General features: G+C 33.5%; 6 protein-coding genes and 1 long non-coding RNA gene across 7 annotated transcripts; 3 read left to right on the top strand and 4 right to left on the bottom strand.

Moving 5' to 3' along the window:
- The first annotated feature begins 9,504 nt into the window (after nt 1-9,504).
- LOC134827578 (uncharacterized) lies at nt 9,505-9,805 on the top strand. The gene is made up of 2 exons (XR_010161799.1): nt 9,505-9,607; nt 9,667-9,805. It is a non-coding gene; the product is annotated as an uncharacterized LOC134827578 (long non-coding RNA).
- Nucleotides 9,806-10,806: 1,001 nt separating this feature from the next.
- LOC134837355 (uroporphyrinogen decarboxylase) lies at nt 10,807-12,402 on the bottom strand. Its single transcript, XM_063852729.1, has 3 exons — nt 12,318-12,402; nt 11,695-12,138; nt 10,807-11,636 (listed from the first exon to the last, which is right to left on the bottom strand). The coding sequence occupies exons 1-3, from the start codon at nt 12,393-12,395 to the stop codon at nt 11,022-11,024; spliced, it is 1,137 nt and encodes a 378-aa protein (XP_063708799.1). The 5' UTR covers nt 12,396-12,402; the 3' UTR covers nt 10,807-11,021.
- Nucleotides 12,403-12,464: 62 nt separating this feature from the next.
- On the top strand, nt 12,465-13,486 carry LOC134827339 (anaphase-promoting complex subunit 10). The gene is made up of 5 exons (XM_063839936.1): nt 12,465-12,656; nt 12,723-13,027; nt 13,089-13,125; nt 13,194-13,226; nt 13,285-13,486. The coding sequence occupies exons 1-5, from the start codon at nt 12,551-12,553 to the stop codon at nt 13,356-13,358; spliced, it is 555 nt and encodes a 184-aa protein (XP_063696006.1). The 5' UTR covers nt 12,465-12,550; the 3' UTR covers nt 13,359-13,486.
- Nucleotides 13,487-13,580: 94 nt separating this feature from the next.
- LOC134827336 (uncharacterized) lies at nt 13,581-23,628 on the top strand. Its single transcript, XM_063839933.1, has 8 exons — nt 13,581-13,973; nt 17,032-17,192; nt 17,250-17,488; nt 17,553-19,527; nt 19,580-21,139; nt 21,261-21,424; nt 21,672-21,778; nt 21,834-23,628. Exons 1-8 carry the CDS (start codon nt 13,703-13,705, stop codon nt 23,567-23,569), a joined length of 6,213 nt encoding a protein of 2,070 aa, XP_063696003.1. The 5' UTR covers nt 13,581-13,702; the 3' UTR covers nt 23,570-23,628.
- LOC134827338 (RWD domain-containing protein 2A) lies at nt 13,966-21,572 on the bottom strand. The gene is made up of 3 exons (XM_063839935.1): nt 21,443-21,572; nt 14,379-14,959; nt 13,966-14,327 (listed from the first exon to the last, which is right to left on the bottom strand). Exons 2-3 carry the CDS (start codon nt 14,954-14,956, stop codon nt 14,033-14,035), a joined length of 873 nt encoding a protein of 290 aa, XP_063696005.1. The 5' UTR covers nt 14,957-14,959; nt 21,443-21,572; the 3' UTR covers nt 13,966-14,032.
- Nucleotides 15,318-20,913, bottom strand: LOC134827337 (glutathione synthetase-like). Its single transcript, XM_063839934.1, has 2 exons — nt 20,826-20,913; nt 15,318-16,871 (listed from the first exon to the last, which is right to left on the bottom strand). Exon 2 carries the CDS (start codon nt 16,847-16,849, stop codon nt 15,422-15,424), a length of 1,428 nt encoding a protein of 475 aa, XP_063696004.1. The 5' UTR covers nt 16,850-16,871; nt 20,826-20,913; the 3' UTR covers nt 15,318-15,421.
- Nucleotides 23,615-24,529, bottom strand: LOC134827340 (large ribosomal subunit protein eL31). Its single transcript, XM_063839937.1, has 3 exons — nt 24,424-24,529; nt 23,899-24,145; nt 23,615-23,836 (listed from the first exon to the last, which is right to left on the bottom strand). The coding sequence occupies exons 2-3, from the start codon at nt 24,120-24,122 to the stop codon at nt 23,686-23,688; spliced, it is 375 nt and encodes a 124-aa protein (XP_063696007.1). The 5' UTR covers nt 24,123-24,145; nt 24,424-24,529; the 3' UTR covers nt 23,615-23,685.
- Between the last annotated feature and the right edge of the window lie 15 nt (nt 24,530-24,544).

Genomic DNA, 24,544 nt, shown 5'->3' with positions numbered 1-24,544 from the left:
CTTTCTAAATCGACAAATTTCCTGAATGAGCATTTCTTGCCTTTAGAACTCCTTCCAGAATTGTCTAAAATGAAAAATAAAATTAAAAAAAAAAAGATCACGATAAATACCGCGACTAATGCACAAAATAAGCATTTCTCCGGCTTTCGTCTTCTGAAAAAAAAAAAATTCAAATTAGGCTAGAAGCGTAGAAATTCAAAGATAAAATAAAAACTTGGCCTTGAACTAGGTTTTTTACTCTTTTCCTACACATTTTACCATTTCAGAACGCATGCATGATGCATTTTTAACACACACAGACAACGATCATCAAATTTTATGTACATTTTTTATTTACTTTTTATAGGTTTACTTTTAGAATCAAGTCTGTCTGACGATTTTAGACGCGGAACGTCATTAAAAAGGGTGTGATTACCGGGTTTCTATGCCGATAATGACCGCAATTTAATTTTACTATTTTTTTACGTTTCCTTGATTACTTTTTTTTTTGTTAAATTTAAAATCAAATCATGTCGAAGTCAGACAGGTACAAAAAAAATCCCAAAAAATAAATTAAGGATATCAAAAAGGAAAAAAATTCTGATCGTAGATATGAAATTTATTCGCTTGGACACATTTTTATTTTATTCTTACAAGAAAAAATACGATTAGATTTCATTTTTTTCAAAGGTTTTGAATTAAAAAGATAACTAAAAGACAGAAAAAGGACCAAAATGACATTAATTTTTTTTTAGTTCATGTCTGTAAAAAAAAGTTGCTATCTTCTATAAAAATCGATTTTCCCTCAAATTTTTTTTTTATACGAATTTTTTTCATGCGACATGACGCATCGTTAGATAAAACGCATGAAAAAAATTAGGGAAACGATGCAATTGAATGCCGGTTGCACGCCTAAAAATTTTTTGGCTCAGCCGGGCATATTTTGATATAAATTTTGCTAAATACCACGCTCCATGCATGACTAACCAAGCAAGACGACGCATATAAATGCGTTCTTTTACCTTTCCCAATTCTAATTTCATGTCTAATTTTATGTCAAAATATATGGCATTTAGTTTTTCACAAGCACGGTTTTGCGCCAGTCAGCCATTTTTCGAGAGGAAGACTAAAAAAAAATATTGCGTTCTGTGTGTATGAAAGCGGAAAGAATGTTGTTGGTTATTATTTGATGAATAAACATGATGTTGTATTTATTTTTGTACAAACGACGTTCGAGAATGAAATTTTACAAGAATTATGTAACGAATGCGAAGTTCAAGTGAAATGTTGTCAGACGATAGGCATCTTGTGTAAATATCCGGAACCGGACTTAATTTTGAAGATTTACAGAAATTTAAAGACAAGAATTAATTTTGTTTGTTTTTTCTTATGAGATTATTTAATCCATTTTATTTGGTATTAATAATAAATTAAATATTTATTATCGATTTAAAACCTAATAGTAAAAAAATAAAATCTAAATCAAAGAGATATAAAATTGTAACAATAAAAAATACCTCCAACGAATTATTTGGTGACCAACCATTTTTTACCCCATTCGTCCTCAATGTCCTACAACACTTGTCATGTTTCTCTTTTTTTTCTTCTTTTTTCATTTGAGATGAATGCTTAAATCTTCATTGTCATTATTTTTATTTTTTTCTTTTATTAAAATGAACATAAGAAAAAAAAAATCATTTTAGGGGCATTTTTGTCTGTCTTTCATTAATTGAAAAGAAAGTTAAAACAATATTTCAAAATTAAAAAAAAAATATTTAAAATTTATTTTAATTTAGGTAAATTTAATTTATTTAATTATTTTTTTTATTTTATATTTAAAATATTTTTTTTATTTAATTTTTATTTAAAACATTCACATTTTAAAAAATCCTTCAAGCTCAAAATTTTGAATTATTATTCAATAAAAATTTGTTCAAAAATTTTTAAATTTTCCAAAAAAATTGCTTAAATATTTAATTTTGAAGTTTTTTGAAATTTTGTAGAATTTGGTTTTTAATAACTTTTACATTTTTTTCTCAGACGAAAATGTTAAATTTTTTAATAATTCTAAGTTTATGAAAAATATTATAAAAATTGGTAGCAAAAATAATTTTTTTTAAATACCATTTTTGGTTTTTTTATTTTTAATTTATTTTATATTTTTCCATTACTTTTTATTTTTTATAAAAATTTCTTTTTTAGACTGTTTTATAATTAATTAAATAAATAAATTAAATTAATTAAATAAATTAATTTTCTTAAAATAAATTTTTGAATAAAATTTCAAATTTTTATTAAATTAAAATAAAATAAAATAGACTTATTATTTTAATTTTTTAACGACGACGATGACTTTTTATCCACATTGCATCCCAAATATTCGACCATCATTAGTCGAAAAAAAAAAACAATTTATTTAAATAAATTTCTATTCCTCCATTCACTCTATCGCAGTCATGTGTAGGTTGGATATGCACTGATCTCCATTATACTTAATTTTTTTTACCTTTTTCTCATTCTTGAACGGATTTTATTGCCTTCGTCCGTAATTTATATCCAAATCCAAAAAGAAACACCGAACCTACGAAAAAGGATAACACAAAGATTATATTCGTCGTGTCATATTAATTTTATTCAAATAATAATAAAAAGCTGAAAGACGAAAGAAGATGAAAAATCATAAATTTTAACGCATTGCATGCACGCAACGCATTCAAGGTTAGGATAGGAGAGGCATGTAAGGACATTGCCCTTTTAGCATCGAGCATTTCTGGATCTTTTCTTTAAAAAAAATCATCTTTTCAAAGAACGCAGTAATTTATATACATCTCAACAATGCACCATCCTTGGTAAACGCGTTTAAATAAATATAATAATTGACGAGTCCCAAAAATAAAAAAATGAAAAAAAAGAACACATGCGAGTTATAAAAACGCGTCTTTTTTTAAAAAAATGGAACGAAAAAAAAATAAATGTTGCGTAGTTAATGCATATTTCTCATTAAAAAAGGATATACTATGTTATTATATCACGAAAAAAGGACAACGACGCGTTAAAAAATTACAAGACAAAATTTTCTCACACTTTTGAAAAAAATCGTTTTCTGGAAGAAGAAGAAGAATACAATTGTTAGCGAGAATCAGAGGATAATGACTTTTTAATGAAGAAAACTTACCAATATGGAGGAGGATGCGTTCCGCGATGTGTTAATTTATACGTATTTTTATTGCCGCCACATGTTGTTGCAAAGTTAGATTTCATGCTTTTTTTTCAATTTTAATGGAAAATGTGCATGCCACACATTTTGACATTTTTAGAATGAATTTTTTTATCTAAACGAAAAAAAAATTCGACAGATAATGATTTTGTGGTGAATGATGACGGTTGAGTATTTTTTGGTGGGAACGACGAGACGCGATATTGTTTTTACCCCGATGATGCCTTTTTTTTATAGAATTTTCACATGCATGATGTTGCATTTTTTACTAAAATAGAAAAAAATTCGTGTAAAAACCATATGGGTCGTTGCATCTATCAACAAAACAAAAAAAATAGAGAAAAAGAGACAGCAACCCCTTAATTGGACACCGTCGTTCGCATTGTTTTGTTGTTTTTTATTGGAGAAACACGCACATTTCCTGCTGATTGATGTAATAATTTGATGCCCGAAAATTGTGCAACCCTCATGCACTTTTTTTTAGACGAAAAAAGGACAAAAAATTGTTCTGAAAAGAGAATAAAAAAAAATTGTGCGGGTAGTAATGAATAAAAAAAATGCAGATATTTGATAAGATATTTAATTTATTTTATTGCGGGGTTAATTTATTTATTAAGAGATGTTAGACGATGATGAAGATAGACATCATGTGAAAAAATATCGGCAAACCTTGACACGCCATGCACTGGCAACGGCCTCTGTGTTGCATTGAAAAGCATTTTTGCCCCGTGGTTAATGTACGGCTCTCATTAAATTTTATTCCGTCTGCGACCCGTTTTTTATGACATTTATAATTTTTTTTCTGCTGTTCGTTATTACTTGCTAAACTGTGTCCTTTTTTTCGTTTTTTCACTCAATCTTCACTTTTACATCAACCAGTTACGTGGCAAAAGTACAGCAAAAGAAACACATATTTGCACTTTATCATGCAATATTTTAATTAGTTTTGTGGAGCAGCAGACGAATGTTTTTAATTTTTCTTTTTTTTCTGTTTTTCATTCAACAAGGCTACAAATAAATAAATTTGATAGAAATCATAAAAGAAAAATTAAAGTGACGAAGAAAAGTAATGCAAAAAAGTCGTAAAGTAACTTTTTTTTTATCTACCTGAGAATCGTTCGTCGTCCTTTCAAACCACAAAATGGTAGCTACTGATTTTTATTTTCTGTGTTTTTCTTTCATTTCGTAATATTTATCATTTTGAGAGGGAGACAATTATTACACAACATCCTCTAAGTGACTCTCGAAGATTGCAAGGTGCGTACAATAGACGTCGAGCGAATTAAATAATAGGTACGAAAAAGGAAATCAATAAAATAATAAATTGCCAAGTTTTTTCTCACACTCGCAGGTCAGAGACGGATGAAATAAAAAAAAAAATAAGGTAAGTCTGTAATAAAATTGGTTTTAAGTTTAAATTGGCAAATATATATGAAAATTCACTTAAAAACGTCTGAAATTAGTTTATTAATTAATAAAGTTTTTTAATTAATTTATTTTTTATACCTATATTTTGCCATTTTTAGTAGTTTTTAACTAAGGGTAAACTAAAAAGATAGAAAATTTGAAATTTTCTAGCTTCAAAAAATTTTTTGAAAATTTATAAAAATATTTAACATTCTCAAACTTAAATCCATAAAAATAAAAATAGGTCTTTAAAAATTCCAAAAATTATGAAAAAAAAATAAAGAATTAATTTAAAAAAATAATTTATCCACACATCTTTCTTAAAATTTTAAGACAATTTAATTAATTAATTTAATCAATTTTAAATTAAAAATTTATTTAATTAAACTAAAAAAAATAATAATATTAATTATAAAATAAACATATAAATTAATTTTAATTAATTAAAAATTTAAAAAAAATATATATTTTTTTTATTTTGAATTAAATTTTTTATGTTACAAAATTATTACAATTTTAGTATTTGGTCTAAAATTTTTCAAAAAGATAAAAGAGTTTTTTATAAATTTGTAATATTACTTTCTAAAAAAATGAATTTTTGAATTAATTAAAAAAAATATTATTAAAAATTTAAAAATTTTATTTTTTCAATTTTTCAAAATTGTGTTATTTAAATTTTGTGAAACATTTTAATTTAAATTAATAATTTATTATAAAACTATCAATTTTTAAAAAACTTTAAAATTGTTGTATTGACCAAAAAAAATATTTTAAAATTTAAAGTTTATTTTTAAAAATTTTCTGAAGTACGGCACTGAATTGCATTTCAAGTCAATTTCAAGACAAACACACACACAAAAGAAATTCAACACATTAAGATAGCAGTGCATTTCGCTATTTTAAAAAAAAATTTTTGATTGTCCTTTTTTTAATTCAGGGATGGAACTCAATTTTCGCTGAAACAATAATTTTTTATCCATTTTTACATTAAACAAAACTAGACAACGTCACTGACTCGCTATCGCACTGCCTTCCCTATCTCAGTGTGGGTTGCTATCAAAATATCCAATCAACTATTCCAACATAATTTATTTTATTTTATTTTTTTTTTTCCTTTTTTCTGCAGACCTTTTATCCTCAAAACACACTTAACGCATTGACTAAATGCGTTGCTCACAAAAAAGACAACAAAAGACTATCAAAAAATTCGCGCGCAGGTATAAAATTCCAAGAAAAAGCACTCGAATTTGTGCATTAATATAAAAAAAAACATAAAAAACGAAGAAATTCACAAAATTAATGGCATCCTTTTTAGTTTTTTTTTTGTTCGATTTTTGAACAAAATTGACTATTTGTGTAAATTTCTTGTTTCTAAACGTGGAAAGAATTGAATTTACGATAAAAGAACTGTTCTTTTATTTTTTTAATGCACTTTGCAAGATAAATGTCCGATAAAAAAGGGGCTTTGTATAAAATATGAAGAAGAAACGTCTCGCAATTAATCGATGCAGTTAGATAGAAATGTCTGAAAAAAACGACACGTCAGTGAAATTATCAACGCTGCATATTGATCTTTATTGGCTGAGCAAATAAATGAAGTTTGTTTGCTTTTCGACAAAAAAAAAACACTCACATATTCGAGTTTATTGGGGTCATTGTACCAGCCAGCAAGTTTATCTGACAAAATTTTTGTTTATTTCTAAATGCGCACATTTTTACATCGCATCGTCGTCAGCATTATTATTACAATAGCAAAGCAATAAAAACACATACGCATGCATTTTGTACGCATATTGAGGAGAGATAGCAGCGGCTTCATATTTCTCCTCTTGATTTCTTAGAAATGCGTGAAAGACGCACACAAATGCACGAAAAAACTGATAAAGTGCGAATGCATGAAGATTGATAATTTTTAAAATATTTTTTTTTTCATCTATCAATTGAATGTTGATTTATTATTCTTGATTCTTTTTTCGTTATGCTCAATGGAAGAAATCATGAAGTGATCACATGGAACACACACACACACCCAGAGAAGTCTGACGATCTTCGCGAAAGTAGACGTTTGTATGCTAATGATGCCAACTGTTTTTCTTCAATGGCGATCATAAAATATGAACAACGAAAGTGACGTGCATTTGCTCTATGTTGATTTTTTTTTGTAAATTTCAACTTAGAGAGGTTTGTAAGTAGGTTGCACGTGTAATTTGTTTGGCATTTCTTTTTCGGATGCCACGTAGGTGGCTTTTGCAGAGTGAAATCATTAAGTGTGGTTTGAAAGTAAACAAAATTTTTCGACAATCAGATCAGATGCGAGGTCAATATAGCAATTTATGCTCATCCACAGTCAATGCCTTTAGCCAGTTTTGAACAATATTTTATCTAATAAATTTGTGAGCCCTTCAAAACTACAAAAAATGATGCATATACTAGATAATCCGAAGGCTGTCAAGCAAATTTTTCGAACAAAAACACATTTTTTAGGTAGTGACACACTCATAAACTCGTTTATGGTAAGTTTATAATAACATGCTAAAAACCTTGCAAACCCTATTTCAATGCAAACCTTGAAAAAGGAATTAATGTCTTTTGTGTTTTATACCAAAGACATGATTTAAAAGCGGTAGTAAGTGGGTTTTTATAAAAAAAAAGGTTAAATTTGCAACCAACTTGTCAAAAATTACATGAAAATAAGGGCTTTTGAATAAAACACTTGACGAATAAATAGCACATACATAAAGCTGTAAAGATGTTAAATAAATATAATAATATAAAAATTACATATAGATAAAGGCAATAATTTTGGAGCACACTCAAAAAATAAACACACATTATCGTCTACATCATTACGGGTGTATTGCATTGTGTGTAGTTTGTGCGTAATATTCACAAAAAAATGATGTAAAGAAAACCTTGTCGGGTACTGAAAATTATTTTACATGAGCGTATTTTCAAATTTTATAGCTAAAAGTTGAGTTTTAAAATATCAAGTGTTTTTCTCAACTTTTTAATCATTAATTTTTTGATTTTATCCATTTTGTTTAAAAAAAAATCAAATGTTTGAAAAAAAATAGTAAGAATTAAAGTGTATAAATAACATGAATAAATAAAATTAAAATAAAAATTTAATAATTTGATAGAAAGAATACAAATTCAAAAGAAATTTTGCACAAAGGATGCAATTTTTTCTTTGCTTGACATAGCTGTAATCGAAATTGCAATTGCCAACATGTCGCGACAAGGAAAAGACAGCAGTAAGTATTTTTTGTTTATTCTATTCCTTAAATTTTTCATAAATTTTTATATTTCTAGACGATTCTTTTAAAATGAATGCTCAAGATGATGGAAGGTCTTTTAAATTACAAGAAAATCTTTTAAATTATTTTGTGCAAATATAGAGTATATGAATATCAAACGAGGTTTCAATTGACCCAGTATCTGAGTGGCGAGTCAAAATTGAATTATTGACCAGTTCGAGGAAGATATATTTGAGGATAGCGACAACGAATACATACAGCCGAAAGTAAGAACACGTTGATATAACATTTGAACAAATAAGAACAGAAAAAGTTTTTCATTCTGTAACTATTAATATAATACATATAAGGAAAGGCAAAACATGGATGTACCTAAGTTTTAATGAACAGATATCAAAATTGAATAGAAAAGTGCCTACAATGCATGAAAATGAATGAATTTAGTTTTAAAATACAAACTTTTTTTAAAAATAAGTTTTGGTTTGCAATTTATACTCAAATAGATAATATTAAGCATCAGAACGAATAGAAAATCTGGCCAAACGATTTAAGCATCAGTAACAGACAGACAACCATCATATCGCATAATTTTTCTAACAATAAATTGTCTAATAGTACTTACTAATACAAACTCAGTAGAGAGGTGAATGGCATTTGAAAAAAATAGCAATGCGACTGAATGCCATCCATCCACACAATAACAAAACTAAATTTTTGGTCGTACGTAAACAACATTATATGATCCATAGACTTTGCTCGACAACAACTGGTGTGTACTACTAAATGTTATGAATAAAGGGCCTTCATCATGCATAATTCGTTATATATGTGTAAATTTTGTGTAAACGTTGAAAAAAAATATTTTTGTCGTAAATTAACGAAGATGCTGGTGTCTTGCATGTTGATGATTTGCAAGATGACAAAGAAAAATGTTATCAAACCTGATTAAAAATGCAAATATTGAAAAACAGCGATAAGCAAATATTTGGTACGAGTAGCACAATTACTTTACGTGCAACAACACGTGGAACTTCAGTTTTTGTCTATTTTTTGGCTTATCATATTTGGCCTAGATATGAGCAAATTATTTTTGTTACGAAATTGATAATCGTTGAGTCATGACGAGAGCTCTGAATAAATTTTGAAAAATTAATTGAAGCTTCAATGAAATTGTCAAATCGGAAAGGATGAACAAAAGTTTTAAATTAATGAATAAACAAATTAACAACGCTTAAATGTACAAATTGCTCACAATTGCATTAATAGCACTTACATCACATAAATGGCTTTAAATATTACAATTACAACACATATTCTGCGGGCAATTGTATCGTGCCTTTCTTCAATATCTGTATGAATTGCAATAAATTGTAAGAATTGTTATTAAATTGTGTGAAATATGGGGTTATTAAACTTTTTTCTGAAGTTGTATCTCTTGGAAACGGATGGACCTTTTTTTGACAGGAAGCTTGATTATGTGAAATTCACGTGCGAGTTGATAATTTTCATTGTTTCATGTTCCGTTAAATTTGTCATGTCTTTAAATAAGGCACGTTCTTCAGAGATTAATTGTTTTGGATTCTGACATGAATCTTACATAATTTTCTAGTATAAAAGGCAGGATTTTGTTTGAGACTTTTAAAAGTTAAGTTAAACTCTGTAACGTCAGTCAGGAAATAATAATCTGTTCAAGATGAACTTTTTTGTCAAATATTTGGCAATGATCCTCGTGATTTGTGCTTTTGTTGTAAGTTGAATTTTTTTAGAAAAAAATAGAATCAATTGAAATTTTTGAATTTTTTTTAGTATGTCGTTCTTAGCAACCCTTGTAACGGCAACTGTGGCGGAAAAACCTTGGAAGGTTGTGGCAATTGTGGCGAAGAGTCAGTCGCTGATCCATTTAAAGATACTATTAAATTCTGAATAAAGTTCTTCTCCTCGTAAATCTTTCGTTTTTCTTTCCTCCATTTTGTTCCTGGCAACATCCTTCTCCCTTCAGATTGTACTAATTTGGCAAAAAAATCAAGGGAGATTTTTCTCCTGTGTCAGCTTCTCCTGCAATCTTGCGTGTGCGTACTAAAATCGATACAATAGGAAGCAAAGGATGACAAAGAGACGAAAGGAACGCCTCTCCTGCTTTGTGTACAAGTAATAACATACAATTCACCCCTGAACGCACTTACCTGACGACCAATTACTCCGTAATGAAATGTTTTTGCTTGTACACGTGCGTTCTCTAATTGACCTCTTTCTTATTTTTACCTTTTTTTTCGACTGTTTGTCTTTTGCATATTTTATCAATTTCGATTCCAATTCCGAAATTCCCTATCGACGCATGAAATTTGTCAAATAAATTACAATCAGAATGGAAATAAAATTAAATTACTCCATTGCGAGTCGAGTGGAATCGTTTAATAATGAATGCCAAATGTTGTCCAAAAAAAGGAAAAAATGAATAATGATGTTACATTTAATATTAATATGTGGCAAGGCAATCGCTCTAAGTGGAAAGCTCTTTTCTCCAATGCATTAAATATTCACAATTGACAAATATGTAAGGACGATAATGATGTGCGGCGGTGTAGTGTCGTGATAATGTTTAGTTGCCAAACATGGAAAAATACTAATTAATGTCTTGTATTGGGAGAATCGTAATTAGTTTGAGTCAATATTTTAACGAGATATCATGAGTAGAGTGCTAAATATCAAAAATATATTCAAATTTTGAAAAAAAAATCGAGAAAATGATGAGAAATCATCAAAAATCCTTTAAAATTCACGAGAAAAATTTGAATTTCCGCATTCCCACAAATAATTTGATGACTTTTGCCAATAATTTGCATATCGATGCGGGTTCAATGAATCGAACACCCTCATCTCATATGAAAATTTTGATTTCTCAACCAATTTGTCTCATCAATTTGATAAATTTAATCCAAATACGGGTCGTAATTGCCTTTTAATACTTCAATCTCATCTAAAGTGTGCGAATTTGATCAAATTTTTATTACAAAAGGTCTAATTTTGATTTTATTTGTCTACTTTTTAAATATTGGCAATGCATTTTTGTACATTTAACGATTTCAAGTGTCCTCCAGATCTCCTTTTCATTACGAACGATCCCTATTACCACTTACGAACTAATTTTTTGTTCAAGAAAGTCAATTTTGATGAGCATGTACTGTTTCAACGAGTACTGACATGCTTTCGATCGGCGTTTGTGGCGTAATTCCGTGTCCCAAATTGGCAATATAACGATCTTTGCCGAATTTTTTCACCATATCCTTTACCAATTCACGCAATTCTTCAGGAGGTTTGTACATGTCTTGCGGATCGAGATTTCCTTGGACTGTTACGTTCGGTCCAACACGATGACGAGCCTCAATTGGGTCAATGGAGTAATCGATACCGACGACTTCATAGCCGAGCTTTGACATTTCTTCCAAGGAATGCATGGCGCCTTTTGCGAAAACTGTCATCGGGACTGTTGCGATGTTAGCTGCCTTTAATTTTTCGTGTAATTTATCGCGGATGTCTTTTAAATAAGGAAGAGATGCTGAGAGAAACTCGTCTTTGCTGATGTGATCGCAACTGGATTCAAAAACTTGCAACATTTGGGCGCCAGATTTGACTTGCATGAAGAGATAATCAACAATTGTGTTCGTTAAGTTGGTAAGAAGGCGTTTGGAGTCGGCGGGATATTCCGTGAGCCATGCTTTTGCCTTTGACATCGTTTTGCTGCCGCCTCCTTCGATCATGTAACCCATTAAAGTCCACTAAAAAGATGAAATTTATTTAAAAACTTCAAAAAAATCGATAAAAAAATTTAATTACCGGCGCTCCCGTGAATCCAATCAACGGAACTTTGCCATCCAGCATGTGTCGCATCATCGTAATCGCTTTTCCAACGTAATCCAAACGCTCGACGGCATTCTCGATGGTTAATTTTTTCATGTCTTCCGGCTCAACAAGTGGTTCGGGGAATACGGGACCCTTTCCAGGCTGCATTTCTACCGTCATGCCATACGCTTGGGGAATCACGAGAATATCCGAGAAAATAATTGACGCATCAAGGTCGAATCGTCTCAAAGGTTGCATTGTAACTTCACAAGCGAGTTCTGGGGTACGACAAACCTCGAAAAAGTCATGTTTGGCACGAACTTCTTGAAATTCGGGCAAATATCTGCCGGCTTGTCTCATAACCCAAACAGGAATTCGATCAACGGGCTCTCCGCGAGCAGCACGAAGCAAATTATCATTCTTCAGAACTGGAAAAGGCTAAAAAGAAATAAAAATTTGTTAAATTAATTCAAGAAAGTGATAAAAAAAAATGTCAAAGCGGTCAAGGATGGAAAGTGGATAAACAAATAAAAGAAAAAATAGTGAAATTACGGTAAATTTGAAGAAATTTTCATTAATCTTCGATGCACAATGGCTTAAATGTTAATTTTACTCACTTTTCCTGTAGGATCCATTGCGAAAATGCCACAAAATAAGGTGAAAAATGCCAGCAAATATTTTAAAATGACCTGCATTAAAACAGCTGACTGCTGAAAATGTTATTTATCACTTTCATTCGTCTCATATCACAATTCAGCAAGTAAACAAAGAACTATCAACAACTTTTGCCGGCTTTTCTAAGCAAAATTTTTACAATTTTCACAGAAATTCGAGCTGCAACGCTCCAAAAATGAGTGCCAAGACAGAAAACGTGAGCCCATTGAATGAGGAACGCACGGGAAATGTACGAGAAGTTGGTTCAGAAGCAGTTTGGAGTCTTTCGAGTTGCAAACCAGGTAAAATTTTTAAATTTTCTCTTCCAAATGATCAAAAATTAACTAAATTCTTGTTTTTTCTCGTAGGATTTGGCGTTGAACAACTCCGCGACAATTCTACAGAGACTTATTGGCAATCTGATGGACAATTACCACATTTGATCAACATCCAATTCCCACGAAAGACAACCGTCAGTCACATTTATCTCTTTTCTGACTACAAACTCGACGAAAGTTACACTCCGAGTCGGATTTCCATCCGTTCAGGCACACATTTTAACGATTTGCAGGAAATTGAGGTTGTGGATTTGTGCGAACCAAGCGGATGGGTCTGTATTGCGGTGAAAGATGTGCGAGAGAAGCCAATTCGGACATTTATGTTACAAATTGCGGTAAGAAAAGTCCCTTGAAAGACTTTTTAGAACAAAAATTCATAAAAAATTTCATTTTTAGATCATCAGCAACCATCAAAATGGTCGAGACAGTCACTGTAAGTTCTTTTTGTCAAGGAAATTTAAAAAATTTTCATCTAAAAATATTTTTTTATCAATTTTCTAGGTCGTCAAGTACGGATTCACAGTCCAGCTGAAGGTTTGTGTGCTCTTAAACTCTTAAAAATGCATTTTTTCATAAATTTTTCTAATTTTAGGACGAAGATATCCGCTGGAAATGTTTGGAGAATTCTCGACTGTTGATTTTCAGGCCTACAGTACTATTCGTTAGAGCTTAAGTAACCAAGATCTGTTAAGAATTAGATTAAAAAGTAGTTTTAAGTCGTTTTTTTTATACAAAAAAGAAACTTTTTTCATCAAAAAGTTGAATTTCGATAGAATTCAGACAAAAATCAACAGAATTTCGCATGACATTTTCTTATCAAATTCAATAACAACAAAAACCCGTTAATTTCTGATGTTTTATCTCACTATCCGTCAGTCTTCTGCTTGATTTCGCCAAGTGAGTGTCTCGTTAATGCTTAAATTTCTTCCGAAAAATTTTCAATCAACGTCTTTTAAAATCGTTTTTCGTAAATTTTCATCGTCAAAAGTGCTTTGCACACCAAATGAACGATGAAATTTAAAATTTTGTGTTTAATTTTCGTGATTTTATGTGAAAATCATTTCGCCCAACACGTGCTCGCCACTGAATTATCGACATTCGAAGAAAATTACATCCGAAATTTGTTCCATAAGAACTTGGAAGAGGATTATCGAGCATTTTCCAATGAAAAATTGACTCCAAAAATCGCAGCGGAAATTTCTGGTCGATACAACGCTTTTCAAGAAAGTCGAAGGAAGAGACCAGATCATTCGAGAATCAAGAGAGAAGCAACTCAAGAAGGTAACTTTTGGTTTATTAACAATTTTTTGTACAAAATTTTAGAGAAATATTCAAAAAAATCAGAAACCAAAGAGAAATTCTTTGATATAGGCACAATTATGGGCATCAAGGAACTTCATGAACTGACTCATGTCCATCGGGATTTCTTCGTTGTCCTCATTTGTGCTAAAGAGGTATTCGCGGAACGAGTCAAAGTACTGAAAAGCTTCTTGCGAAACAAGTTCCGAGTCTTTTTCGGGTGTTTCTACTTTGCGCAAAGTGATTTTCTGCCATGTCCATTGACGAATCGTGCGCCAAAAGTCTTGCGTGTGCTCCTTTCTGCCCTCGACGCAGATGATTCCAGGTTTGCCGGGTCTGAAAAAGTACTTTAAATATTTTTTTACAAGAAAAATTAAAAAAAATTACCTCATAAATCCCGTCAAAGCGAGTTCTTTGGCTGTTTGAAGGATATTCCTCCGCTTCGTTTTGCTCTTTATATGATGCGAATAGATCCACAAACGTTCCATTTCCGCTGGTTTCTCGTCTTCATCAATTTTTTTCGTCGTTTCGACGCCTCCTTTATTCAATTCCTCGAAAGTTTTCAAATTTTCTTGAATCCACGAGATGATTTGGAAGATGTAAGAGTCACTTTTATCACATTCCGACTCGATAAAGTCTTGTAAAAGAATTTTAATGGCACTTTCTTGCGTTCGATTGTACTGACTTGAACGAATTGTGACGTCAGGAAGCTCTTTTAGCGGATATAAATGAGGTAAGGCGACTCGTACTTCGACTTTGTAATTGTCTTCGGAGGTGATTGTCACAATAAATTCCAATTTGCTTGAGAGAGATGAAGATTTTCCTTTGACATAGTCAGAAATTTCAGGTATTGTTGAGTAATCCAAGACTTTGAGCTCGCCAGGAGCGCAATAAATGGATGAAAGTAAGTCGATTTCGTCTAATTGCTTCTCGAGACATGATTTTTTGGGGTCGTCATCTGACATTTTCTGAAAATAAAAATTTTTAAAATTACTTTTAGAAAAAATTTCATAAATTTTTATTTTTTTTAAATTCTATTTTAGAAAAAATTTTTCAAGTTATTTTTTTTTAAAGAAAAAATTTATTTAAAGAAGAAATTAAATAAATTTTAGATTTTAATTTAAAGAAAAATTTATTTCTAGAATAAATTTATAAAGTTTTTTTTTAAAGAAATAGGTCAATTTTTAAAGAAAAAATAAATCTTTAATTTTTTTTGTAGGAAAAATTCAATTTTTAGAAAAGTTTTTATCAATTTTTATTTAAATTTTAAGAAAAAATTTTAAATTTTTGAAGAATTTTCATGATTTTTTATTTTTTGGAGAAAAAAAAATCAATTTTAGAAGAATATTGCAACACATTTATTAAATTCATCTCCATTTAACATTCAATAAAGAAAAATAAACTTTTCAAAAAATTTTTAACCCGCAAAATTAATCAAATAAGAAAGGCGTATCGAGAACCCCCAACCCAGCATTGACTCCCGTTTCATTCGATTCAGCCAATTTCGTTCTCAGTATGTGACCTCCTTGTTTGTTATACAAAATTTTGTCTTTTGTCCCAATAATAATGCCAAAAATCCCTAATTCCGACACCAAATCCGACGGTGTTGAGCTAAATTTCTGTCCCGGTCGAATTATGAAGCCCTTTGACATCGGCGGCAAAATGCGATCCATCAAAATATAAGCAGACCTCTCCTCTTCCGTGAGTTTTTTCAGTGTGCTAGGAATGTCTGCGCCGTAAATGTTATGTCCGCCGCCTTCACGTTGCGGTTTCAAGACAAATCTTTCGGGTTCAGCAAGTGCCATTTTAACTGCATTTTCCGAATCTGCGTCATTTTTGTCTAAAGAATACAATCCAGTGAAAACTGCCTTAACTGCTTGAATTTTTGCTTCGTCCTTGAGGAAACGTCGCAAGTTTTCTTCCTTTGCGAGCTCTTGTTGCACCTTTTTCGTACCTGACAAGTGATAATTGATCGTTGGACATTTGATTGCTGATGATTTTTCGATTTTGCAACGAGCGTTCCATTCACGTTCAGATGGGTAATGTGCTCCATCATACCCGGCACGGAAATAAACGACACTAACCAAGTCTCCTTCGACGACTAACTCGTCATTTTTGTTCAATTCTGCTTCGATATTTAGCTCACTTAACGTTTTTCGGATCACTTTGACGCCCGCTTTCCGGATTTCGTACTCGATAAATCGCTGATCACAAATGTTGTTGGTCACATCTTCAACTACAAACAAAATAACGGCATTTTTCGCTCCATACATCTCCCAGGCACGCAACATTCCGTCACACAGTCCGTGTAAGGCATCATTTTGCGGTAAATTTTTGCCAATTTTCTCATATTCATCCAATTCGCCGAGCACATAGCAGTGAACGTCTCTCAAAATTGTCGCCAGAGCTCCAAAACTCGACGCAATTGTGTTAATTTCGACTTGTTTCAACGAATTTCCCTCAAATTTGTGTGGTAAATAGTCCGATCGGATCAACGTTAGGCTCAGCGCATCCTTTTTCGGCTTTATCGATTTGTAACAATGAAAAAGTTTTGCAGTGAAATCATCTACTTTGATCGTACTCGCTAATACTGACGATAAAAATTCGTCGTCGTGAGCCACAGCATGCATCAATTCATTCAAAGTTGTCTGAAGAGCGACTACTTTTTCAAATTCGGCCCGCGGAAATGGCGAAGGAGTCAAAACAAAAGGCACAAATTGTAAAGCATCCGGATTAAAATTATTTGAGGGTCGAATTCCAGCACCGTGCATCAACGCATAGTCCTTCGCTTTTGTAATCAGTTCCGCGAATTGTTCCTCGTCTTTGGGCAAAGTGATAAACTGCTTGAAATAATCCATGGTCCAGCCACGTGTTTCGTTTCTGCAAAGAAAAAAGAGGAAAAATTCATGTTACAGTTGAAAATTCTTAAAAATTTGATGAAAAAGTGCAATTATGAGATGAATTTCGAACCGAAATAGAGGAAAAAATTTAAAACTGTAACATAAATTTGTCCTCTTGCTCACAAAAATTCTCTTTTCAGGCGGTGTTTATGTCTTGGATGGCTTCCAGGAGGCAGGAAGTATTCCCGTAAACTTTCCAATTGACATTTGTTGCTTCCAAATCGTGAAAAGAAATTATGCTGTGGCATTACATAAGACGTCTTCAACTAGCAACGACACAATTTTGTCAATTTTTCGTCGAGTAAGTATTATTTTTATGAATTTTCGGTAAAAATTTTGACAAATTTATGCTTTTTAGGACGATTCAAATGGAGAATTTATCAAAATTTACGAATATAATACCAAAAATGCTCATTACATGGACTGCACGTTCTCCTCAATCGCTGGATTTGTCGCTGTTGCTAACTACATTGACGAGTCTGAGGATTTTATGGAAGCAATTGAAGGCAGTTCTCCCGTTTTTCGTATCACAAGTGATGAAAAAGTTGAAATTGTCTTGACTTTTTCGACGCCGTATCAGAATTCCATTCATTTTTGGTGCGTTTTCATCGAAATTTTCATCAAAAATTATCAAAAAATTAATTTTTTCGATTTTTTTTAGGAAATATAATGACAACATCTTCCTAACTCACACCTTTAAATACCCTCTTGGTACAGCAGGTGCTCGCAAACGATGTCCCATCTACATATGGTCTGAAAGGCAATTCACGTTGATCGATCGCATCAAATGTTTGAACTCCTTCCACATTGAACGTTTCGAAATTGATCACGAAATGTACGTCGCAGTCGCGAATTTCGAAGATGACAATGGAAAAACCGACATTTTCTCGTACATTTACAAATATGACCTTGGAACGCAATCTTTTCAGGATTTTCAAAAGATTGAAACGCACGCCGCTGACGATATTCGACATTTTGAGTTCACATACGGGGCACAACATGACGATTATTTGATCGTTGCGAACCAATTTGAGGTTGATGCAGCGGGAAATCGCAATTATGAGACTTCGTCAGTTATTTACAAGTTCATTAACGGATATTTTGTGCCGTTACAGAGCATGGTTTTCGATCACGTGACTCATGTGATGCCTGTCATCGGAAAAAATCACGAATTTCTCCTTTTGGTAGCTTGCAAGAACAAAGCTGTGCAAGTTTATCAGTACGATGGATGGAATTTTGTCGAATCAACGATCGATTATACGAGATATGCTTTCGGGGATGGAGTTACGAGCATTCGAGCGTACAATAATTTAGCTGAAGCAACGGTCATTGCGATTTCTAATGAAAATCACAAAGCTGGAGACACAAATTTCTTTTTCCCCTTGTACACACTCAAAAATGACATCTCACAGATCTACAAAAAATTCCGGGAATGGGTCGATGCGACGATCGATCGTCAAAAAAATCAAAATTTAGAGGAAATTTTGGAAACACTCAAGAAATTGCCAAAAATTAACGGACCTGAGCTCACAATTTATGGAAAACTTGAACTTGCTAATGCGGTTGTTCATCGCTTGGATACCTGGGTACTTGAAACGCCTTCTTTGACTTTAGACAACTCGTTAGTTGAAAGAATTAATCAACTTCATGCGAGAATTGAACAAGTCAAAGCCCAAATTCATTATTTGGAAGAAGTTTTAATGCCTGGAAAGGAACATGTCGAAGTCGCTTTCAAGAAAGATCGTCCTCCGGTAGGAGATCAAACGAAAAACGAAGAAAAAATCGAAGAAAGTACGACGAAAGCAGCAGAAGTGGTGAAAGAAACTCCAAAAATGACAGAGACACCAAAAACGGAGACAACTACAAAAGCATCTGTGGAAGAAAAAGTCGCAAATCCTAAAGAAGAAGAAATTGTGAACGAAGTTATCGAAGTCAACGACTTGTATATCAAGAAAAAACTCACATTCACTACCATTAACCAACGTCCCGCTAACAAAATGGTCCGAAACTTCCCGAATCAAGCCTTGAATCTGCCGAAAATTAAAATAAATGGCGATGTCACGTTCCAAGATCGCCTTTTCGTGTCAGATAAAATCGATGATGTCAAATTTTCCAATGAAAATTTACTCTTACGAACCGGAAATCAATTTTTTATGGGAAATTTGGATGCTGAAACGATCGAAACGAACAAACTCATGACTCCGTATCTCAATAAAGAACCAACTTCGGTCTTTTTGGAAAAGACATTGAACGAACATGTGGCTCAAAGTCGTATGGCGATGCATTTCGATGAGATTGTTGTCGATGAATTATTCGTTAATGGCTATTTTAACGACATGGATATTCGAATTTTTGACTCTCTTTTACTCAAACCTGAAGGAGATCAAGTTTTGGAAGCAGCATTCGCGATAGAAACGTTGAATGCGAATAACGTCGTTTTGCTCGGAGGCACTTTGAGTGGAAAACATTCACAAGATTTAATCTCAGCAAGGGAGGGAACGCATATTATTGACTCTACGGTGCAATTTACGCATCCAATTCATGCGGAAAACTTGATTGTTTCGGAAAGAGTGAACAATATTCATGTCAATGAAGGTCGAATGGATGTCCTGTTGAAGGAAGCGAACTACACTCAAGTAAGTTTTTAATTTTTTCATGACTTTTAAAACTAAAATGGTTTAATTTTAGGTAGTTACTGGTCCAAAAGTCTTCGATACGGTCCATTTACTGAACCCAATTGGGCTGCAAGGCAAAATAAATAGTCAAAGTTTGGAAAAAATGAATCCTCTGACGACAATCGATCGAAATCTCGTGCTAAAAGGCGATTACGAAATAAATGGCGACGTTTTAATCAAAAATTTCATGCAAAGTAGTGACATTATTGGTCGTTCAGGAGAATTTTCAGCAAATCGTCTCTTTAGACATGGATTAACTTTGGATACAACTCATTCCGACAAATATTTCGTCTTTACCCAACCGATCCGCATTGATGATGTCTACACAAAACCCAGCGAAACCTTTAATCCCGATGATTTTGTCAAGACTGGCAGTGATGAGATCCAATACGTGACGGGATACAAATCGTTCGCTAATGATATCGTCGTAAAAGATGGATTTTGCGAGGCAAACGAGATAAATCGAGTAAATTTGGATGAATTAGAGAAGAATGTGTTGAAAAAAACGGGCGATCAAGTCATTTCCGGGCATTTTCACTTGTCGAAGTTAACAACTCCGACAATAACTGCTGAAGAAACATCCTTCGAAAACGCTCGTTTAGAGGAAATTTTGACTTTCGACACTCCTCAAACGATTTCTGGACCCGTAACGATCGACTCAAGTGTTCGCGTTCACAATAACATCGAAGCGAGAAATTTATTCAGCGACGGCGACTTTGCAGATGGGAATTTGCAGTATTTGGTTGAAGATACTGTCGTTCGAGATGGTCGGCATTACCATATAACCGCGGAAAAAATATTCGATCGTGTCACTGTCGATGATTTAAAGTTCACTATGGGCACTGGAAAGTTAAATGGCATCGCGATGGATACTCTGGTTTGGGATTTGGACATTTTCAGCGATAAATACATTCATATAAACGACAGTTTGTACCAACCGAAGCCACTTAAGATCAAAAATTTGCATGTCACGGGTGCAATAAATGGAGTTAATGGTGCCGACTTTGGAAAATGTTGGCTTTTGCATGAGGGAGATCAGGAATTTGTAGCTCCAATAACCGTCGATAACTTATTTGTGGAAAATTTGAACTTGAACGGATACCTAAATGGGCACAACATCAATTATTTGTATGAAAATACGATTTGGCTCAATCGTGACGAACATTTGGGACATGTAGAAGCCGTTGCTGTAACCGCTATGGACCCTGTAACCCTCGGAGGACATGTTTCAGGCATGAATTTAGCTTCGGATGTCTTACTGAGAAATTCTTCGTACGTTCAAAACGTTGCAAGTCTCGTCGCAAAGTCAATTTCCGTCACAGATTTGACCGTTCAAGACACTTTAAACGGCGTAAATTACCAAAAATTGGTAGAATTTGCCACAAACGATGCTCCGATGAACGTTCACGTGCTGGGACAGATAAATTTCTTGTCACAGCCGGTGTTTAAGACGATAAACGGCATCGATATCGACGAATTGTACGAACATGCATGGCTTGCGAATCGTAATGCGGTCCTCAAAGCCACTTACTATCTCGAAAATACGGAATTCGTACACAATATTATCTCAACGGTAAGTAAAAAAATTGTTTATCATCGTTATTGATATTACACAACACAGATAACAATATAATCGAGGAAGGAGAACGACCTTGAAACCATGGACAGGTAAAATTCTTGTTTTTTCGTTGCAGGGCTTCGTGAATGACTTCGATTTGGACTACATTTCCAAGAATTATTTCAGTTTGACACAACCGCAAGACATCCCGGGAGCTTTTTACTTCCAAAATGGGACACTTTTTGAACACTTGAAGGTGGATAGTGTAAAGTTGGATGGAAAAATTCGCGGATTAAATGAGTAAGTACACGTTTTTACCTTGAATTTTCGATGAAAACTGCTGCGATACCGCAAAATTGGTCCCTGAAACGCCTTGTCACAGCAGAAAAGTGCTTTGATAGCAGAAAAATTATATTTTTTTAGACGAGAACAACTCGTTCTGCTTCCGTATTGTTTACTTTTGCTGAATCCATGTCAACATTCAGTCTCTCATCACTTTGATTCGTCTCAATTCTCTCTAATTTTTTGAATTTTTTCGTCGTTGCAGGCAGGATTTCTTCGTCGACATCAATTATTTGAATGAATATGCCTTCAAACGTGGAGTTGAACAAGAAATTAGCGGAATTTGGGAAATTTATCAAGTAAATGTTGATGGTAAGTCACTTTTTAAACAATTTTTTCAATAAATTTGTATCAAAATTCTTTTTAGGTGACTTGAATAACGTTCTTATCAACGATTACAACTTCCAAGATGATGTTGTGCGATACGATGTGCCTTATAATAACATCACAGGACAAAAATTCATGGAAAATTTACATGTCAACAACGTAATTTGTGCCTTTCCAACATGCATCATTCAAGAAACCGACGTCAGTGAATGGCTTTCGAACGCAGTTTTGGTCTACGGCAACTACACAATCCAAGGCAAGACCACAGTCGAAAACGTAACTGTCTTCGGAGAGCTCAGATCTGTTGGTACCATCAACGGAAAGAAGTTTGACAGCTCCACGGTACTTTTGAGGGACTCAGAACAAACTTTGTTGAACAAAGTCTTCATTCGGAACAAACATCAGGACCGCATCGTGCCAGTTTTCTTCGAAAATTTACACGTAAACGCCATAAATGGAAAGAATTTTAACGAAATTTTGCAAAAAATGGTCCCGCGACACGGAATCTCATCTGGAGTTGTAAATAATTTGGAACTTTATGAACCGCTTCAAGTACGTCACTTACATACGAAAGGAAATCCGCTCTTTAACGTCGATTTGCAACAACAAATGAACGATTACGAGCACTATGGAGACTTTTCCGCCTACGAACAACAATTTAAAATGTTGGAAAATGTCGGTTCATACCTCGAAAAGGCCGTTACTCGTCCCGCTTACTACTTGAGTCATCTTGAACTGCGAAAAGGCATCTCGGGGGCATTCACGGATGTCCTTCCCGTTAAATTGGTTGAAGATACGTATCACTTGGCAGCCTTTGATCGCGATGACACGAGTTTAAGTGTGCAATTTTATCAATTTAATCACACGGAAAATCGATTTGACGTCGATCACTTCATTCCGCCGCTTCGAACAACCGCAGAAAGTGGCGAAAGGATCTTGAATGTCGAAATCGGGCATGTTTTCGATATGGATAACTTGATTCTCGAGACACAAGCAAGCACGGGAGAGTTTATTCAAACAAGTCTTGGATTCTTCCATGAAGAAGGCTTCCAGAGGCTATGGCGCTTGAATACCACACACCCCACAAAATCGAGTCCTTTACGTTTAAGCGGCATGGATTGCATTTTCCGGTATTCTGAAGTCGTTTCCACGTCAGAAATTGCTTGCATCGGTCGTAACGGGATATTTTTGTATCAAAAACTTGAAGGAGCTCCCATTTCGCAGGTTGTTACTTTGGGCAGTGATGAGCAAAGGAGTAATTCTGTGATAGTTTTGACCTCCGATGGCAACATTGTCATCTACGAACCTCAAAATATCAACGAAAATGATAAACTTACGTCGCCAAAACAGTCGTTGCAACCCATGAACCCCTCCTACATTCAAGCTGTGACCTATGACGAGTATTCTTACATCGCAGTTTGCTCAGACAAGACCGAAAATGCAGCTCATTACGGTTCAATTGAGATTTATCGCGCACGAAAAGGTGCGGAATTCACTCATTTCCAGACAATAAGCATCAAAATCCCGTTAAAAGTTGTTTTTAGCAAGTTGGAGTCGAATGACTTGCTAATGTACGTTCTCACCAACAACCCATCGCAAAGTATTATTGTGTATCAGTACACAGGAGCAGCGGGTTTCAAGGAATTTATCGCGAGTTCGACCCTTCCACGGGGAAAAGGCATCCAAATGGTTCGAATGCCGGATGAAAAGAGAGAAATTTTGGCAATTATCACCGAAAAAGATGTCATGTTTGTCGAACCAATTCTCAAAAAGTGAGAATTTTGATTTGTTATTGGTTAAAAAAAAAAAAAAATAAAGAAATTTTGTTGTTGTTGTTATTTTTACCGATTTTTATTGTATCTTTCTTCACCATTAAATGTCAAATTTGCTGTTTATTCATCGGTAGCTTCAACATTTTCTGTTTGCAGCTCTTTGAATGTCGCGACTGGAACATAGGTGACCAAGGTGTACAATTTGTGTACGGAATCTTCATCATCATTGCGGCGACGTGACAAACGAACGCGAATGCGGAAAGGTGGATTTCTAAAAAAAAAAAATATTTTTTTTAAACAAAACTCATTTTCTTGAAAAAATTTAATTTTTACCTGATACCGCGAGACCAGATGGCTTTGTTAAGACGTGTGTCGATGCGAACGTCTTGCGTGCCCATCTCCTTTTCGGCAAATTTGCGGATGATCTTGACGGCACGGGGTGAGCGCTTCTTGAAGCCAACTTTGTGGAGGCGACGATTCAAGTGAATTGTGCATTCACGGGTCACCACTTCATTGATGGCGGACTTGTTACGTTTTTCACCTTTGGATTTTGCCATTTTTCAGGTGTGTCGCTGTATTTCTGCAACGAGAAATTACAAAAAATTAGCAAAAATTCACAAAAAAATGATGTCAAATGTCAAAATCGTAGTGCAGCAACATCAACAGAAAGTGAGCGTGTACAAAGTGAAAATTAATTATCCATTTTTGAGCACTTTTTAACAAACTCCCGTCGAATCTTTGACTTTTAATCGATAAAAGAGCGAAAATCACGTCGTTTAAACACATTTTCGGGTTGATATTGCCGCATTTCGATGGAAAATTCGATGAAAATTAGCTGGAGTAGCCATGTGGACTTACTTAAACACAGGAAGGTTCAAAAGAAAAGACAGAAACGTCAAAAATTGACAAATTCGTTCGATCGGCAAAGCAGGATCTTGAAATGCCTTTCGAACAGAGCTAATAATTTATCAGTTTCATT

Source organism: Culicoides brevitarsis, chromosome 1, assembly GCF_036172545.1.
Source record: "Culicoides brevitarsis isolate CSIRO-B50_1 chromosome 1, AGI_CSIRO_Cbre_v1, whole genome shotgun sequence".
Classification (NCBI taxonomy): domain Eukaryota; kingdom Metazoa; phylum Arthropoda; class Insecta; order Diptera; family Ceratopogonidae; genus Culicoides; species Culicoides brevitarsis.
Note: the sequence above shows the minus strand (reverse complement) of the source record. Positions and strands in the feature narration are given on the sequence as shown.

Excerpts from the sequence above, each read along its gene's own strand:
- LOC134837355 (XM_063852729.1), bottom strand. The coding sequence starts at position 12,395 with ATGCAGGTCATTTTAAAATATTTGCTGGCATTTTTCACCTTATTTTGT. Across the intron at positions 12,139-12,317 it reads CAATGGATCCTACAGGAAAA|CCTTTTCCAGTTCTGAAGAA; the intron begins GTGAGTAAAATT and ends ATTTCTTTTTAG. Across the intron at positions 11,637-11,694 it reads TTGGATTCACGGGAGCGCCG|TGGACTTTAATGGGTTACAT; the intron begins GTAATTAAATTT and ends TCATCTTTTTAG.
- LOC134827339 (XM_063839936.1), top strand. The coding sequence starts at position 12,551 with ATGAGTGCCAAGACAGAAAACGTGAGCCCATTGAATGAGGAACGCACG. Across the intron at positions 13,028-13,088 it reads CATTTATGTTACAAATTGCG|ATCATCAGCAACCATCAAAA; the intron begins GTAAGAAAAGTC and ends TTTCATTTTTAG. Across the intron at positions 13,126-13,193 it reads AAATGGTCGAGACAGTCACT|GTCGTCAAGTACGGATTCAC; the intron begins GTAAGTTCTTTT and ends TCAATTTTCTAG.
- LOC134827336 (XM_063839933.1), top strand. The coding sequence starts at position 13,703 with ATGAAATTTAAAATTTTGTGTTTAATTTTCGTGATTTTATGTGAAAAT. Across the intron at positions 13,974-17,031 it reads GAGAGAAGCAACTCAAGAAG|GCGGTGTTTATGTCTTGGAT; the intron begins GTAACTTTTGGT and ends TTCTCTTTTCAG. Across the intron at positions 17,193-17,249 it reads TTTTGTCAATTTTTCGTCGA|GACGATTCAAATGGAGAATT; the intron begins GTAAGTATTATT and ends TATGCTTTTTAG.
- LOC134827338 (XM_063839935.1), bottom strand. The coding sequence starts at position 14,956 with ATGTCAGATGACGACCCCAAAAAATCATGTCTCGAGAAGCAATTAGAC. Across the intron at positions 14,328-14,378 it reads GCTTTGACGGGATTTATGAG|ACCCGGCAAACCTGGAATCA; the intron begins GTAATTTTTTTT and ends GTACTTTTTCAG.
- LOC134827337 (XM_063839934.1), bottom strand. The coding sequence starts at position 16,849 with ATGGATTATTTCAAGCAGTTTATCACTTTGCCCAAAGACGAGGAACAA.
- LOC134827340 (XM_063839937.1), bottom strand. The coding sequence starts at position 24,122 with ATGGCAAAATCCAAAGGTGAAAAACGTAACAAGTCCGCCATCAATGAA. Across the intron at positions 23,837-23,898 it reads ATCTGGTCTCGCGGTATCAG|AAATCCACCTTTCCGCATTC; the intron begins GTAAAAATTAAA and ends TTTTTTTTTTAG.